Source organism: Oncorhynchus mykiss, chromosome 2, assembly GCF_013265735.2.
Source record: "Oncorhynchus mykiss isolate Arlee chromosome 2, USDA_OmykA_1.1, whole genome shotgun sequence".
Taxonomy (NCBI): Eukaryota; Metazoa; Chordata; class Actinopteri; order Salmoniformes; family Salmonidae; genus Oncorhynchus; species Oncorhynchus mykiss.
Window position 1 is genome coordinate 69638289 of NC_048566.1, and position 14749 is coordinate 69653037.

The 14749-nt window shown below is 41.2% G+C and overlaps 1 protein-coding gene across 4 annotated transcripts in view; it reads right to left on the bottom strand.

The window, feature by feature from the left end:
• Positions 1-10544: 10544 nt before the first annotated feature.
• LOC110494902 (breast cancer anti-estrogen resistance protein 1) overlaps positions 10545-14749 on the bottom strand; it is a 118534-nt gene continuing 114329 nt past the window's right edge. For 3 of the 4 annotated variants that reach the window (XM_036954536.1, XM_036954525.1, XM_036954533.1), the window contains 2 exons: positions 14055-14138; positions 10545-12797 (listed from right to left, as the gene is read on the bottom strand). In XM_036954536.1, coding sequence (XP_036810431.1) covers positions 12282-12797; positions 14055-14138 — 600 coding nt within the window. In that variant the 3' untranslated portion in view covers positions 10545-12281. The remainder of the gene's footprint in view (positions 12798-14054; positions 14139-14749) is intronic. The other variant, XM_036954526.1, reaches the window with a different exon arrangement.

Genomic DNA, 14749 nt, shown 5'->3' on the forward strand with positions numbered 1-14749 from the left:
TATACTGACCAGCTTGTCATATAGCTGTTTCAATACTAGTGATAGCTTAGTTACGAAAGTTAGTCTATTCCAACTGATCACCATAAGGCTATTCTACATCAATAGTGGTGTATAGAATGTTGTTCATTCGTCAATTAAGCATATTGTTCATATGATGACAATATGACAACTTCCATCTTAGTGGCCATTAGTGACAGCATACCTGGACTGATATCGAAAGCAAGACTTGTGCTGCCAGTGTGTCTTTTGAGCCAACAACTTACACAACAGTTGTGGTCATTGGTTTTAACATCTCCAAAGTGTTGTCATAACCTCAATTCATGATACTGGTCATGTGTCATATGCTGATAAAGAATGTTACAAGATAGCTTTGTAAAAAGTGAATAGTCAAGACAAGGATCAAACGGAACTAGCTATAAATGTCCAGTATATTCAGAGCATTGGGAATGGAGAATAGCAGAGCTTCTAACCTCCAGGATCACAGCTTTGTCAGGCAACTACTTACCATAACATCTATAATCAAGAAAAATGGATAGACAATGTCCACAGATTGTTTATTTTCTTCAAATTATTTTTAGTATGAGGACAGTTTATTTTCCTGTAATCTGCTATCTACCACTGTTGCCCTCAAATATCCATCTTCTTAATAAATGCAAAATGATGTAAAATGCTTCCGGTGATACACAATGTATAGAATATTTTTGAAAAGGTGCCAAGTAGGCTAACATTTGATTGGTGAACCAAGTGTGTGTGGGGGGGGGGAGGAGTAGATGTTGTCATGCTCATTTAAAACATGAACCAAGTTATTTTCCTGAGCTTCTAGTTTCTCTTCACTCTGCTGTGGAGTACTAACACAAAGCCATTTCAACATGCAGCCGACCAACTTTTCTACCTCCCTCAACTTTGATGGGAACCTTACTTCTAACGGTACCACCATCTTGGACAGCAACCTCACCTCCAACAATACATCCAGGGACGTTAATGTTCTAGCCCCTTGCTTGGTTCTGGGGCTGTGCTTTCTAGTGGGACTGCCTTGCAATATAGCAGTGATCGTCACCATTGCTAAAAAAATCAAGCACATGACGTTGAAGGAGAACGAGAGTTTCTCTCTGAAGTTGATCCTGAGCCTAGCTGTCTCAGACACTTTGTCCCTCAGCACCATCCCTCTGGTCATCTACGTACTGACCTATGAATGGACCCTTGGTACTTGGATGTGTGGCCTCTCCACCTATGGCCTGTACTGCTTTTTGTATGGCAGTGTTCTGAATGTCACCTTGATAGGTGTGCACCGGCACTGCATTGCGAAGAATGAGACTAGAAACACAATGAGCAACAACCCTTCCAAGGAGCGACACCTCAAGGAGCGACATAATAAGATTCTGGTGGGCCTCTGGGTACTGGTGTGTGTCCTCGCCTTCCCCATTGTCTTCACTCGAGGGGTTGAGACCAAGAGGGGACGGCTGAGGTGCCAAAGGAGTACAAAGTTGGAATGGGAGAAAGTGTCAATTCTTCTGATGGAGACTATTTTTGGGTTTGTCATCCCTTTCTCCATCCTGGCCACATGTTACTTTTGTTTCCAGAAGAGGACCAAGCCAAAGGATACAGAAGAGGAATGCTCAATGCATCGAAAGGCTGTCTCAAGGCATCAGAGAATGAAAAATCTAGTGACCAGCATTTTAGTAACCTTCTTTATATTCTGGATGCCTGTAAATATCATCAATACGGTAGATATTGCAGCTACTTTAGTCAGAACGGCTCATCCGGGAGACTACCCAAACATTAAACATTTTAGGAGGATGGTTGGGGATAATGCCAAGGCTCTGATCTTAATCAACAGCTGTTTGAACCCCTTCTTGTATGCCTTTGTGTATGAAAGACAAAAGAGAATTAAGCCACAGAATCAGAATCAAACCAACCCCATGAATGCAACTTCTGTCTGATTATTGTGATTACTGCAGTAGCTTCGTGTGGGGCCAACACAGTGGTGTAGTGCAATCAGGCAGGTGATCAAACAAGTTCTTTGGCAGAATACGTGTTTGCATTTTGGTTGTAACATTTACATGACTTTGAACTTTCAGTGGACAAACCCACGAGTGTCTTTCAGAACCCCTTCTAAAACCCCACCTGTTTCAGTTGTTTTCAGTGACTCTTTGTTACTTCCCCTTTCTGTTCGAGCGAAATGTTTCAGTTTTTTGCTGGGGAACGTAAAATATGTTATAAATGAATGTTTTTATTACTAACCAATAATTATTTTATGATTAGAATAAGATAAGGATACATTTTGTGGTATCTTTTTAGATACTTCAGTACATCATTGTGTTTTACACAAGCCAGAATCCAAATGAATCAGAGTTGAATAGTGGATGATCCGAATCTCTCTGCAAGTCCTCTCATTTTGTCTTCTTCCTGTGTTCAAAGCATGTTTGATTTGTCTATATTTATTTGATGGGTAGTATTTTGTGATCGCTTGTCAAATGTGGGCCAGTGTGGTTTGTCTCTGACATGTATAGCTCTCTGTCTCTCAAAAGCTTGAGCTTCACAGTTTCCAGTGAAACACCAAAACACTTGGTGGATAAAAAATAATCAGAGCAAAACTATACAATTCTGTGTGGTATAAAACATGCCTCCTGAATATTTCACAATCTTTTCATTAAAACTCATTGATTTGCTGAATTAAATGTTTGACGCTAAATTGGTATCAGGTACCTGATTATGAATTGACCAAATAACTATTTTATATAAAGAAGAAAAACCACATGAAGGCTTTGAATAAAGTGCATATTATAATAGTGTATCATCTGTTCCTTCTGTGTAGAGAAACATCCTGATAACATCGTTGTTTTATGTTTTAATTCATGATGAATGTAATTATCACTGAATGCTGCTGCATTGTGCAGTTATTTTATGTATTCTATGGTGAAAATAATTGATAATAAATCATTGCCTGTGGTGGCTTGATGTACTGTACATGTAGAATAAGTAAACAGCTATTTGTTTGTTATACATTTGCCTTTTGTGGTATAGCCTTTGTTTTAACTGATGTTTCATTTGCATACAAAGTGTGTGTGTGTGTGTGTGTGTGTGTGTGTGTGTGTGTATGAAATTATCCCCACCTTCCTTTGCACTAGCTGTGGTTATACTCCATAATCCCGCTAATACAGTAACATTGACAAAGTCAGTGTGTTAGGAATAATCAGGCAGGGTCACCGCTGTGTATTAAAAGACTGACCTTGCAATCATTGCTGAAATTCACAAGGCCACATGAAGATAAAACACAACTTAACATTGTGATCAAGTGTCTTCATTATAGGATTCATGCTTAATATTACTGCATTGGTATAGACCAGGGGCCTTTTCTTTCCCAGGGACCCCCTCCCAGACAAACTGGCGAACCAGGGACCCCCATCATACGTTAGCAAAAACATGTCTCTGCAACGGCAGATCTCCTCCTCTTCGTCTGAAGAGGTGTAGCAAGGATCGGACCAATACGCAGCGTGGTAAGTGTCCATGTTTTAATAGAAAAAACTGAACATGAACACAAATACAAAATAACAACGTGAAATGGAAACGAAACAGTCCCGTGTGGCACAAACACTGACACAGGAAACAAACACCCACAAAACACCAGTGAAAACTAGGCTACCTAAATATGGTTCTCAATCAGGGACAACGATAAACAGCTGCCTCTGACTAAGAACCATACTAGGCCGAAACAGAAACCAAAACATAGAAACACAAAACATAGACTGCCCACCCCAACTCACGCTCTGACCATACTAAATAAAGACAAAACAAAGGAAATAAAGGTCAGAACGTGACAGTCTCCACATCTTGTCTTATCATCAGGTGAATGATAATGGCAAGGAGACATTTTAACATGAATACATTTGGTAGATTGTTTTTGATTATTTTGACCTCCCCACATTATAATTGTAAAAGGTGTAAACTCTAACATAGCCTATTAGCTAGAAAGGTAACTCCAAACATACAGTTGAAGTTGGAAGTTTACATACACCTTAGCCAAACACATTTAAACTCAGTTTTTCACAATTCCTGACACTTAATCCTAGTAAAAATTCCCTGTCTTAGGTCAGTTAGGGTCACCACTTTATTTTAAGAATGTGAAATGTCAGAATAATAGTAGAGAGAATGATTTATTTCAGCTTTTATTTCTTTCATCACATTCCCAGTGGGTCAGAAGTTTACATACACTCAATTAGTATTTGGTAGCATTGCCTTTAAATGGTTTAACTTGGATCAAATGTTTTGGGTAGTCTTCCACAAGTTTCCCACAATAAGTTGGGTGACTTTTGGCCCATTCCTCCTGACAGAGCTGGTGTAACTCAAATCAGATCAAATCAATTGTATTTATATAGCCCTTCTTACATCAGCTGATATCTCAAAGTGCTGTACAGAAACCCAGTCTAAAACCCCAAACAGCAAGCAATGCAGGTGTAGAAGCATGGTGGATAGGAAAAACTCCATAGAAAGGCCAAAACCTAGCAAGAAACCTAGAGAGGAACCAGGCTATGAGGGGTGGACAGTCCTCTTCTGGCTGTGCCGGGTGGATATTATAACAGAACATGGCCAAGATGTTCAAATGTTCATAAATGACCAGCATGGTTAAATAATAATAATCACAGTAGTTGTCGAGGGTGCAACAGGTCAGCACCTCAGGAGTAAATGTCAGTTGGCTTTTCATAGCCGATCATTAAGAGTATCTCTACCGCTACTGCTGTCTCTAGAGAGTTGAAAACAGCAGGTCTGGGACAGGTAGCATGTCTGGTGAACAGGTCAGGGTTCCATAGCCGCAGGCAGAACAGCTGAAACTGGAGCAGCAGCACAGCCAGGTGGACTGGGGACAGCAAGGAGTCATCATGCCAGGTAGTCTTGAGGCATGGTCCTAGAGCTCAGGTCCTCCAAGAGAGAAAAAGAAAGAAAGAGAAAAAGAGAGAATTCAAGAGAGCATACTTAAATTCACACTGTAACTGAGTTAGGTTTGTAGGCCTCCTTGCTCGCACACACTTTTTCAGTTCTGCCCACAAATTTTCTATAGGATTGAGGTCAGGGCTTTGTGATGGCCACTCCAATACCTTGACTTTGTTGTCCTTAAGCCATTTTGCCACAACTTTGTAAGTATGCTTGGGGTCATTGTCCATTTGGAAGACCCATTTGCGACCAAGCTTTAACTTCCTGACTGATGTATTGAGATGTTGCTTCAATTATCCTTCTCATGATGCCATCTATTTTGTGAAGTGCACCAGTCCCTCCTGCAGAAAAGCACCCACACAACATAATGCTGCCACCCCCCGTGCTTCAAGGTTGGGATGGTGTTCTTCGGCTTGCAGGTCTCCCCCTTTTTCCTCCAAACATAACGAAGGTCATTATGGCCAAACAGTTCCATTTTTGTTTCATCAGACCAGAGGACATTTCTCCAAAAAGTATGACCTTTGTCCCCATGTGCAGTTGCAAACCGTAGCCCGGCTTTTGTATGGCGGTTTTGGAGCAGTGGCTTCTTCCTTGCTAAGCGGTCTTTCAGGTTATGTCAATATAGGACTCGTTTTACTGTGGATATAGATACTTTTGTACCTGAATCCTCCAGCATCTTCACAAGGTCCTTTGCTGTTGTTCTGGGATTCATTTGCACTTTTCGCACCAAAGTACATTCATCTCTAGGAGACAGAACGCGTCTCCTTCCTGAGCGCTATGACGGCTCAGGAAATTTGGAAATTGCTCCCAAGGATGAACCAGACTTGTGGAGGTCTACAATTATTTTTCTGAGGTCTTGCCTGATTTCTTTTGATTTTCGCATGATGTCAAGGGAAGAGGCACTGAGTTTGAAGGTAGGCCTTGAAATACATCCACGGGTACACCTCCAATTGACTCAAATAATGTCAATTAGCCTATCAGAAGCTTCTAAAGCCATGACATAATTTTCTGGATTTTCCAAGCTGTTTAAAAGCACAGTCAACTTAGAGTATGTACACTTCTGACCCACTGGAATTGTGAAACAGTGAATTATAAGTGAAATAATCTGTCTGTAAACAATTGTTGGAAAAATTACTTGTGTCATGCACAAAGTAGATGTCCTAACCGACTTGCCAAAACTATAGTTGGTTAACAAGAAATGTGTGGAGTGGTTGAAAAACGAGTTTTAATGACTCCAATATAAGTGTATATAAACTTCCGACTTCAACTGTATGTCCAAGTCAAGAAAGCTTACCAGCAGCCAGCAACACTTGCTTCACTGGTAGCCTGTTCACCGGTGCTTTTTCAAAGCCTATGTCAGATACTCCAGTGAATGTAGTTAACTCCAATGAGTGTAATTTTCTATTTTCTACCGTAGTAGGTATATATTCTCTTGTTGCTTGCAATAATCATAAAAACGTTGAGAAAAAAAATACAAATCCCCCTAGGGGACCCCAGACTTCCGGTTGAATACCATAGACTCATCATATCCCTAAATCCCTTTTTTTAAGCGTTTAGAGCTGGACTGTATCTATGTCAAGCCATAAGCATGAGTTATGATCCTTATACGATTAGCAGAGATTCAGTTCCATTAGAGCAGCGTTTTTTTTTACTATTTTCATTGTATGTTAAAAATAATACACTTTGGCTGTGAAGACAATTATACTTTGACCATTGTCTCCCATTTTATTTTATTGTGATGTTAATTGCATTTGTTTTTTATTATAATTATTTGGTGCACGTCGCTAGATACAGTATAGCCTAGCTTTTAGCTAGTTAGCTGCTCTATACCTTAACTTGCTAGAAAGTTGAGTTGAGTAATAAGTTGAGTAATAAGTAATTAAATGTAATGTTTTATTATCAACTAAAAACAATATGTTTATCCTGTCGAATGAAAAGGTCATATTTTGCCATTTCCCCAAATAATGCAATCTCTGACGTGAGACTATGCTCTCCTCCACCTTGTCTTGAGTTGTTAAACCCTATCCTATACTCTCCGTCCAGTAGCGGAATGAGATTGTATGAAGTTGAAGCACGACATAATGAAATACATCACGATGTAAATGGGGCATCACGCTGGATCTGGTTGAATCTAGGCCTTAGTTACACATTAAGATATTAACAATTTAGTTTCTATAGTTTCACAGAAGCCTCGTTTATACCTGCCGCTAACATGCGTCCTTTGTACTAATCTTGTCCACATTCTGATTGTGCCCACATTTTCAGAAATATGTGTCTCATAGTCCACTGTGTCTGTACTATGACCAGATTTCTAGGTCCTTCCCTGTATGCAAATTATTTGACACATATTCATTCAAAATAATATGTATTTATTTATTTTAAGACATATTGATGCCATAAGTCAATGGTGCCACCTATCAATGATTTTAGAGGGCGGGATAATGATGGTTTAAATGATTTCATTCTCCATATCCATCTACACTTGTACAATGCATGTCTGACTACCTCAGGAGGTAGATCACAATGAGTATTTTAATCATCTACACCTGTCTAAAAATGTGGACACAATCAGAATGTGAACAAGATCATGACAAAGGACGTATGTTAGAATCAGGTATAAACGGAGCCAGAATCACTGCGGCCCGGGGCCTTGTGAGTGATGAAGCGGTCTAAGGCGCTTAAGGCGTCACTACAGACCCAGGATTTGATCCCAACCAACCGTGACTGGGAGTCCCATAGGGCGGCGCACAATTGGCCCAGTGTCGACCGGGTTAGGGGAAGGTTTGGCCGGTGGGGCTTAACTTGGCTCATTGTGCTCTAGCGACTCCTTGTGGCATTCTGGGCGCCTGAAATTGTGGAGAAAAAGGGGGTAAAATACAAAAAAATATGTATATACAGTCGTGGCCAAAAGTTTTGAGAATGACACAAATATTAATTTCCACAAAATTTGCTGCTTCAGTGTCTTTAGATGTTTTTGTCAGATGTTACTATGGAATACTGAAGTATAATTACAAGCATTTCATAAGTGTCAAGGCTTTTACTGACAATTACATGAAGTTGATGCAAAGAGTCAATATTTGCAGTGTTGACCCTTCTTTTTCAAGACCTCTGCAATCCGCCCTGGCATGCTGTCAATTAACTTCTGGGCCAGATCCTAACTGATGGCAGCCCATTCTTGCATAACCAATGCTTGGAGTTTGTCAGAATTTGTGGGTTTTTGTTTGTCCACCCGCCTCTTGAAGTTCTCAATGGGATTAAGGTCTGCGGAGTTTCCTGGCAATGGACCCAAAATATAAATTTTTTGTTCCCCGAGCCACTTAGTTATCACTTTTGCCTTATGGCAAGGTGCTCCCTCATGCTGGAAAAGGCATTGTTCATAACCAAACTGTTCCTGGATGGTTGGGAGAAGTTGCTCTCAGAGGATGTGTTTGTGAGTGAGCCCACTCCCTTGGTTGAGAAGCAACCCCACACATGAATGGTCTCAGGATGCTTTACTGTTGGCATGACACAGGACTGATGGTAGTGCTCACCTTGTCTTCTCCGGACAAGCTTTTTCCGAATGCCCCAAACCATCCGAAAGGGGATTCATCAAAGACTATGACTTTACCCCAGTCCTCAGCAGTCCAATCCCTGTACCTTTTGCAGAATATCAGTCTGTCCCCGATGTTTTTCCTGGAGAGAACTGGCTTCTTTGCTGCCCTTATTGACACCAGGCCATCCTCCAAAAGTCTTCGCCTCACTGTGCGTGCTGATGCACTCACACCTGCCTGCTGCCATTCCTGAGCAAGCTCTGTACTGGTGGTGCCCTGATCCCGCAGCTGAATCAACTTTAGGAGACGGTCCTGGCGCTTGCTGGACTTTCTTGGGCTCTCTGAAGCTTTCTTCACAACAATTGAACCTCTCTCCTTGAAGTTCTTGATGATCCGATAAATGGTTGATTTCAGTGCAATCTTACTGGCAGCAATATCCTTGCCTGTGAAGCCCTTTTTGTGCAAAGCAATGATGACGGCACGTGTTTCCTTGCAGGTAACCATGGTTGACAGAGGAAGAACAATGACTCCAAGCACCACCCTCCTTTTGAAGCTTCCAGTCTGTTATTCGAACTCAATCAGCATGACAGAGTGATCTCCAGCCTTGTCCTCGTCAACACTCACACCTGTGTTAACGAGAGAATCACTGACATGATGTCAGCTGGTCCTTTTGAGGCAGGGCTGAAATGCCGTGGAAATGTTTTTTGGGGATTCAGTTAATTTGCATGGCAAAGAGGGACTTTGCAATTAGTTGCAATTCATCTGATCACTCTTCATAACATTCTGGAGTATATGCAAATTACCATCATACAAACTGAGGCAGCAGACTTTGTGAAAATGTATATTTGTGTCATTCTCAAAACTTTTGGCAGTCTCAAAACCTTTACCAGTCAAATGTTTGGACACACCTACTCATTCAATTGTTTTTCGTTCTTTGACTATTTTCTACATTGTCGAATAATAGTGAAAACATCAAAACTATGAAATAACACATATGGAATCATGTAGTAACCAAAAAAAGTGTTAAACAAATCTAATTATATTTTATAGTTTAGATTCTTCAAAGTAGCCACCGCTTGCCTTGATGACAGCTTTGCACACTCTTGGCATTCTCTCAACCAGCTTCACATGGAATGATTTTCCAACAATCGAAGAAATTCCCACATACGCTGAGCACTTGTTGACTGCTTTTCCTTCACATTGCAGTCCAATTCATCGCAAACCATCTTAGTTGGGTTGAGGTAGGGTGATTGTGGAGACCAGGTCATCTGATGCAGCACTCCATCACTCTCCTTATTGGTCAAATACTCCTTACGCAGCCTGGAGGTGTGGTGGGTCATTGTCCTGTTGAAAAACAAATGATAGTCCCTCTAAGCGCAAACCAGATAGGATGGCAGAATGCTGTGGTAGCCATGCTGGTTAAATGTGCCTTGAATTCTAAATAAATTACAGACAGTTATCACCAGCAAAGCACCCCACACCATCACACCTCCTCCTCCATGCTTCACGGTGGGAACCACACATGCAGAGATCATCCGTTCACCTACTCTGCATCTCACAAAAACCCGGTGTTTGGAATCAAAAATCTCAAATTTGGACTCATCAGACCAAAGGACAGATTTCCACCGGTCTAATGTCCATTGCACATGTTTCTTGGCCCAAGCAAGTCTCTTCTTCTTATTGGTGTCCTTCAGTAGTGGTTTCTTTGCAGCAATCCGACCATAAAGGCCTGATTCACACAGTCTCCTCTGAACAGTTGTTGTTGAGATGTGTCTGATACTTGAACTCTGTGAAGCATTTATTTGAGCTGCAATTTCTGAGGCTGGTAATGAACTTTGCCAAGAGTTAGTGTGTATATATATATATATATATATATATATATATATATATATATATATATATAATCATGGCGGTCCAGCATACAGAGCCCCGGGGTAAGTAGAGACACACTTGACAAGGAGATCAGATATCTCTCAGGAGTTGGTGTTAGTGCTGAAGTTACTGGGGTACAATTATCTTACAATTAACTAAGCATTTCTAGTATATGCAATTTCACTCACAGCACATAGCTTCTTAAAGAGAGAGTAGGTTTGAAGTTTATTTTTTAATGAAAATATATTAAGCATATATTTTCCAGTTATGCAATGTCCTTAACATATATATTTCAAATCTTAAAACACAGATTTGAGACCATAATAACATCACCACAAATACCAGTCTGCTTTGTTTTCAAGGTATTATTTTTACTTGATAGGGGTTTCAACTATATCCACAACAACATGTTGCAGCGCTTTATAGTACAATATGTAATCTGATACTTGGAATACAGCCAATCAGGTTTTAGAAAACTGGACAATGGAAACTGGAGCGGCACCAGATTCCTCTGCTTCATGTGGAGATGTCGCCAGGACTCAAGAACTAGTAAAACACACCCACTGGCCAAGCTAACTCACATACCTCTGGTACAGCTATTGGAAGTGGGGATATGATACAGTTGCTGCAAAGTCATTTGAAGTGTCAAGAATGGTTACTGTTATGCAAACAGACATTACCTTCAATATTATGTGTGTGTGTGTGTGTGTGTGTGTGTGTGTGTGTGTGTGTACACATACATTTGGTAAAATGCAGAGATGTGGCTCACAAACAACCACTCCCTAATTTGCTCATCAATTTACAAGGGTGTTGAGTGTATGCTAATGATTCAAATGCACTTCTCACACCTTTACCCCCATAGCGGGTTTCCCTGGCCTGCAGGGTGCAGTGGTGCTGTCCAGGAAGTGCTAGGGGGAGGGAAAGCAGAGTTATTCCTGTATGAGGTGAGCAGAGAGCCTGGTCTGGAACACAGGCGACTTCTAGAACAGTGGAGCCACAGAGGAGTCCAAACCAACCCTTTTTAGATCACAGAGAGCATGCAGGACTATGAGAGTCTGGGAGAGTGTGGGTGATTACAACAAGCACTCTAGGAGCAGCAGACAGACGGATAAAGCTTTGTGCTTTTGAAAAACAAGGGAAGTTGTAATGCAGAAAAAAATACGTAAATTCATATTTCCTTTAACCTCCGATTTTTTACCTCCAAATCAGGTTTGTTCTTTTCATTCTGACTTCTATCTCAAAGGTATTATAAGACAGTCTTCTAATTGGGGCATTTTAATTAGCATGTAGAACTACTAAAATTAATCCTGTCCCATGAGAGCAGTATATCTGAGAATGTTATTAACTGTCAGGGAAACCTCTCCCTCCCAGCCCCTACCCAGAATGCCTTACACTCACAACATGATCCCCAGCCTCCTTTGACAGCTCCAAGGAAAGCTATTCATTTTCTGTCAACATATCCTACAGCTCACCTGACAAGTACATTACTTTAACAAAATCCACCATATTTGATCATCTGGGATGAAAAACAGCATTACGTAATACATACAATGTGTTTGAAATGTAAACATCCTTAATCAACGCATTATAACAATAATGATAACAATTATAATAAGCAGAGCAATAATTACAGTATAGCAACAATAATAATAATGGACATTGTCTAAAAACTACATCATGTTTTCCAGGTCTCAAAAACATATATATATATATATATAGTGGAAGTTCATTTTCTTTGACTTTTTTTTCTGGCTAATAGTAACTTAAAATATTTACAATGATTCATTTACAACCAATGGCCCAGCCCAGTCAGATAGTTGTCCTTTTTTGAAATAAAAAGCACAAGAGGAGGTTGAAGGGTCCATGTGTCTGTGACAGTGACCCACTGGGTGTGTGGGTGCTGTGTGTCCCAGTGTGGACTCCCCATGTCAGTGTCTCAGGACCGGAGGTTCACATGGCCACCAGCTGACCCAGAGCCATGCGGAACTGCTGTGTGCAGCCGGCCAGCTCCCTCACCCTCTCCGTCATGTCTCGCGCCGCACCGGGGGACGGGTACTGCAGCGCTGCAGTCTTGGTGCTCACTACGATGTCCTTGAGTTTGTCACACAGCGTGTTACTGTGCTGGGCCACATGCGCCCGCACCTCTGAGGATTTGGCCTGTCGCGAGAGCGTGTCCCCGATGAACACCAGCTTGTGTGCGCTGAGGATGACAAACTTGCTGTGAGCCACAAAGATCTTGGGCGGCTGGTTGTTGTTGATGGAGGAGTAGAAGGCGTCGATGGCGTTGGTGAGGGTGGTGATGTTGGCCTCACACTGCTCCGAGTAGAAGAGCAGCAGCTGCCGGTCACCCATGCTCAGCTTGCTCCGCTGGGCCGTTGGGTAGTGGGGAGGCGGAGTCCAGCCTGAGATATCGTTGTTGATTGGCCGGCTGACTTCCTGCTCCAGTCGCTCAAACTGTTTCAGCTGCAGTAGATGGGAACACAGAGAGTAAATAAATATCTGCCTGATCTGTAAACTTCCCATATGAACTGACTGAAAGCTCAGCCTCTGAGACACCAATGTAACACTACAGTCACATATAATGTCCTTCCAAACACTCCCTTATTATTGACAAAGGCTGCGTTTAGAGAAGCAGCCCAATTCTGATCTTTTTTTCACCGATTGATCATTTGACCAATCAGACCTAAAAGCATTTTAAGGCTAAGTTCATCGTTAGAACCATTAGTTCCTATTGTTCTAAGATGAACTTAGCCTAAAACCTGTTGAGTGTAGGGGGCAGTATTTTGATGTTTGGATGAAAAACGTACCCAACTGAAACTGCCTATTTCTCAGGCCCAGAATCTAGAATATGCATATAATTGTCAGATTAAGATAGAAAACACTCTAAAGTTTCCAAAATGGTCAAAATATTGTCTGTGAGTATAACAGAACTAATATTGCAGGTGAAAACCTGAGGAAAATCCAACAAGGATTTTCTTTCTTCCAACAAGGCCTAAAAGAAACGAATCTCCCTGTTCCATTGAAATATTATTGATTATTTATTGTAAAAACAACCTGAGGGTTGATTATAAAAAAAGTTTGAAATGTTTCTACGAACTTTACGGATACTATTTGGAATTTTCGTCTGCCCCGTCCCGTCGTGACCGCCCGAGCCTGTGGATTTCTGAACAAAACGCGCCAACCAAATGGAGGTATTTTGGATATAAAAAGAATCTTTATGGAACAAAAGGAACATTTATTGTGTAACTGGGAGTCTCGTGAGTGCAGACATCCAAAGATCATCAAAGGTAAGCGATTCATTTTATTGCTTTTCTGACTTTCGTTACCAATCTACTTTGCTGCTAGCTGTTTGTAATGTTTTGTCTGCTGAGAGAGATGTCCTAACATAAACGCTTGGATAGCTTTTGCTGTAAAGCTTTTTTGAAATCGGACACGCCAGGTGGATTAACAACAAGCAAAGCTGTGTTTTGCTATATTGCACTTGTGATTTCATGAAAATTACATATTTTTAGCAATTTAATTTGAATTTGGCGCTCTGCAATTCAGCGGATGTTGACGAAAATGATTCCGCTAACGGGATGGGTGCGCCAAGAAGTTAAGATACTTTTGGGAAACCGGGCACAACCGGGCACAAAAAATACCAATTAGTAAAACAAATATCAGAATTGGGCTGCCTGTCATTTACACATTCACTCGCTCACTGACAGACCCACAGATCCTCACCTGCTGCTGTTCCAGTGTGGTTTTGTTGTGTCTGGTCCCTTTCTCTAATAATTGCCTCTGATTCTTCTCAAACTCCTCCTTACCCTGGAAACCAAAGGACGGAAAGAAGAGTAAACTTACTTACTGCTCCAAGCACATAGACACAAACACGCTCAGACAATGCTGGGATGGGATTTTAATTCTACTGGATCAAGGAAGGATCACCCATATAAAATGATCCGTCTGACTCAACGTGTGATAATTCTCCTAATCAGCAGAGGGCAGTATGAGCTCATATCAGACCAGACCACACACAGCAGCTCTGCCACTACCCTGAGGGTAGCTGACACATGAATTCAGGGTTTGTATGTTAGTGTGCTACACACACATAAAGCAATGAAACAGTGAATTTATAAATGTCTCTTAGATAATAATAATTTGGTGGGTGCTTATATTTTTCCTATTTCACACATGAACAAGTGTGTATTAATATGTATGAGTGAATTGGAAATGTGTTTTTTTGCATATCCCAAGATATCAGAGAGTGGGGTCACGGCCAGGCTCTGCCATTATCAACTGCAACCATGGAGAATTAGGGTTAAGTGCCTTGCTCAAGGGAACACCGACAGACGTTTCCCCTTGTCGGCTTCGAACTAGCAACATTTTGGTTACTGGCTCAATACTCTTACCGCAAGGCTACCTGTCACCCACAATGA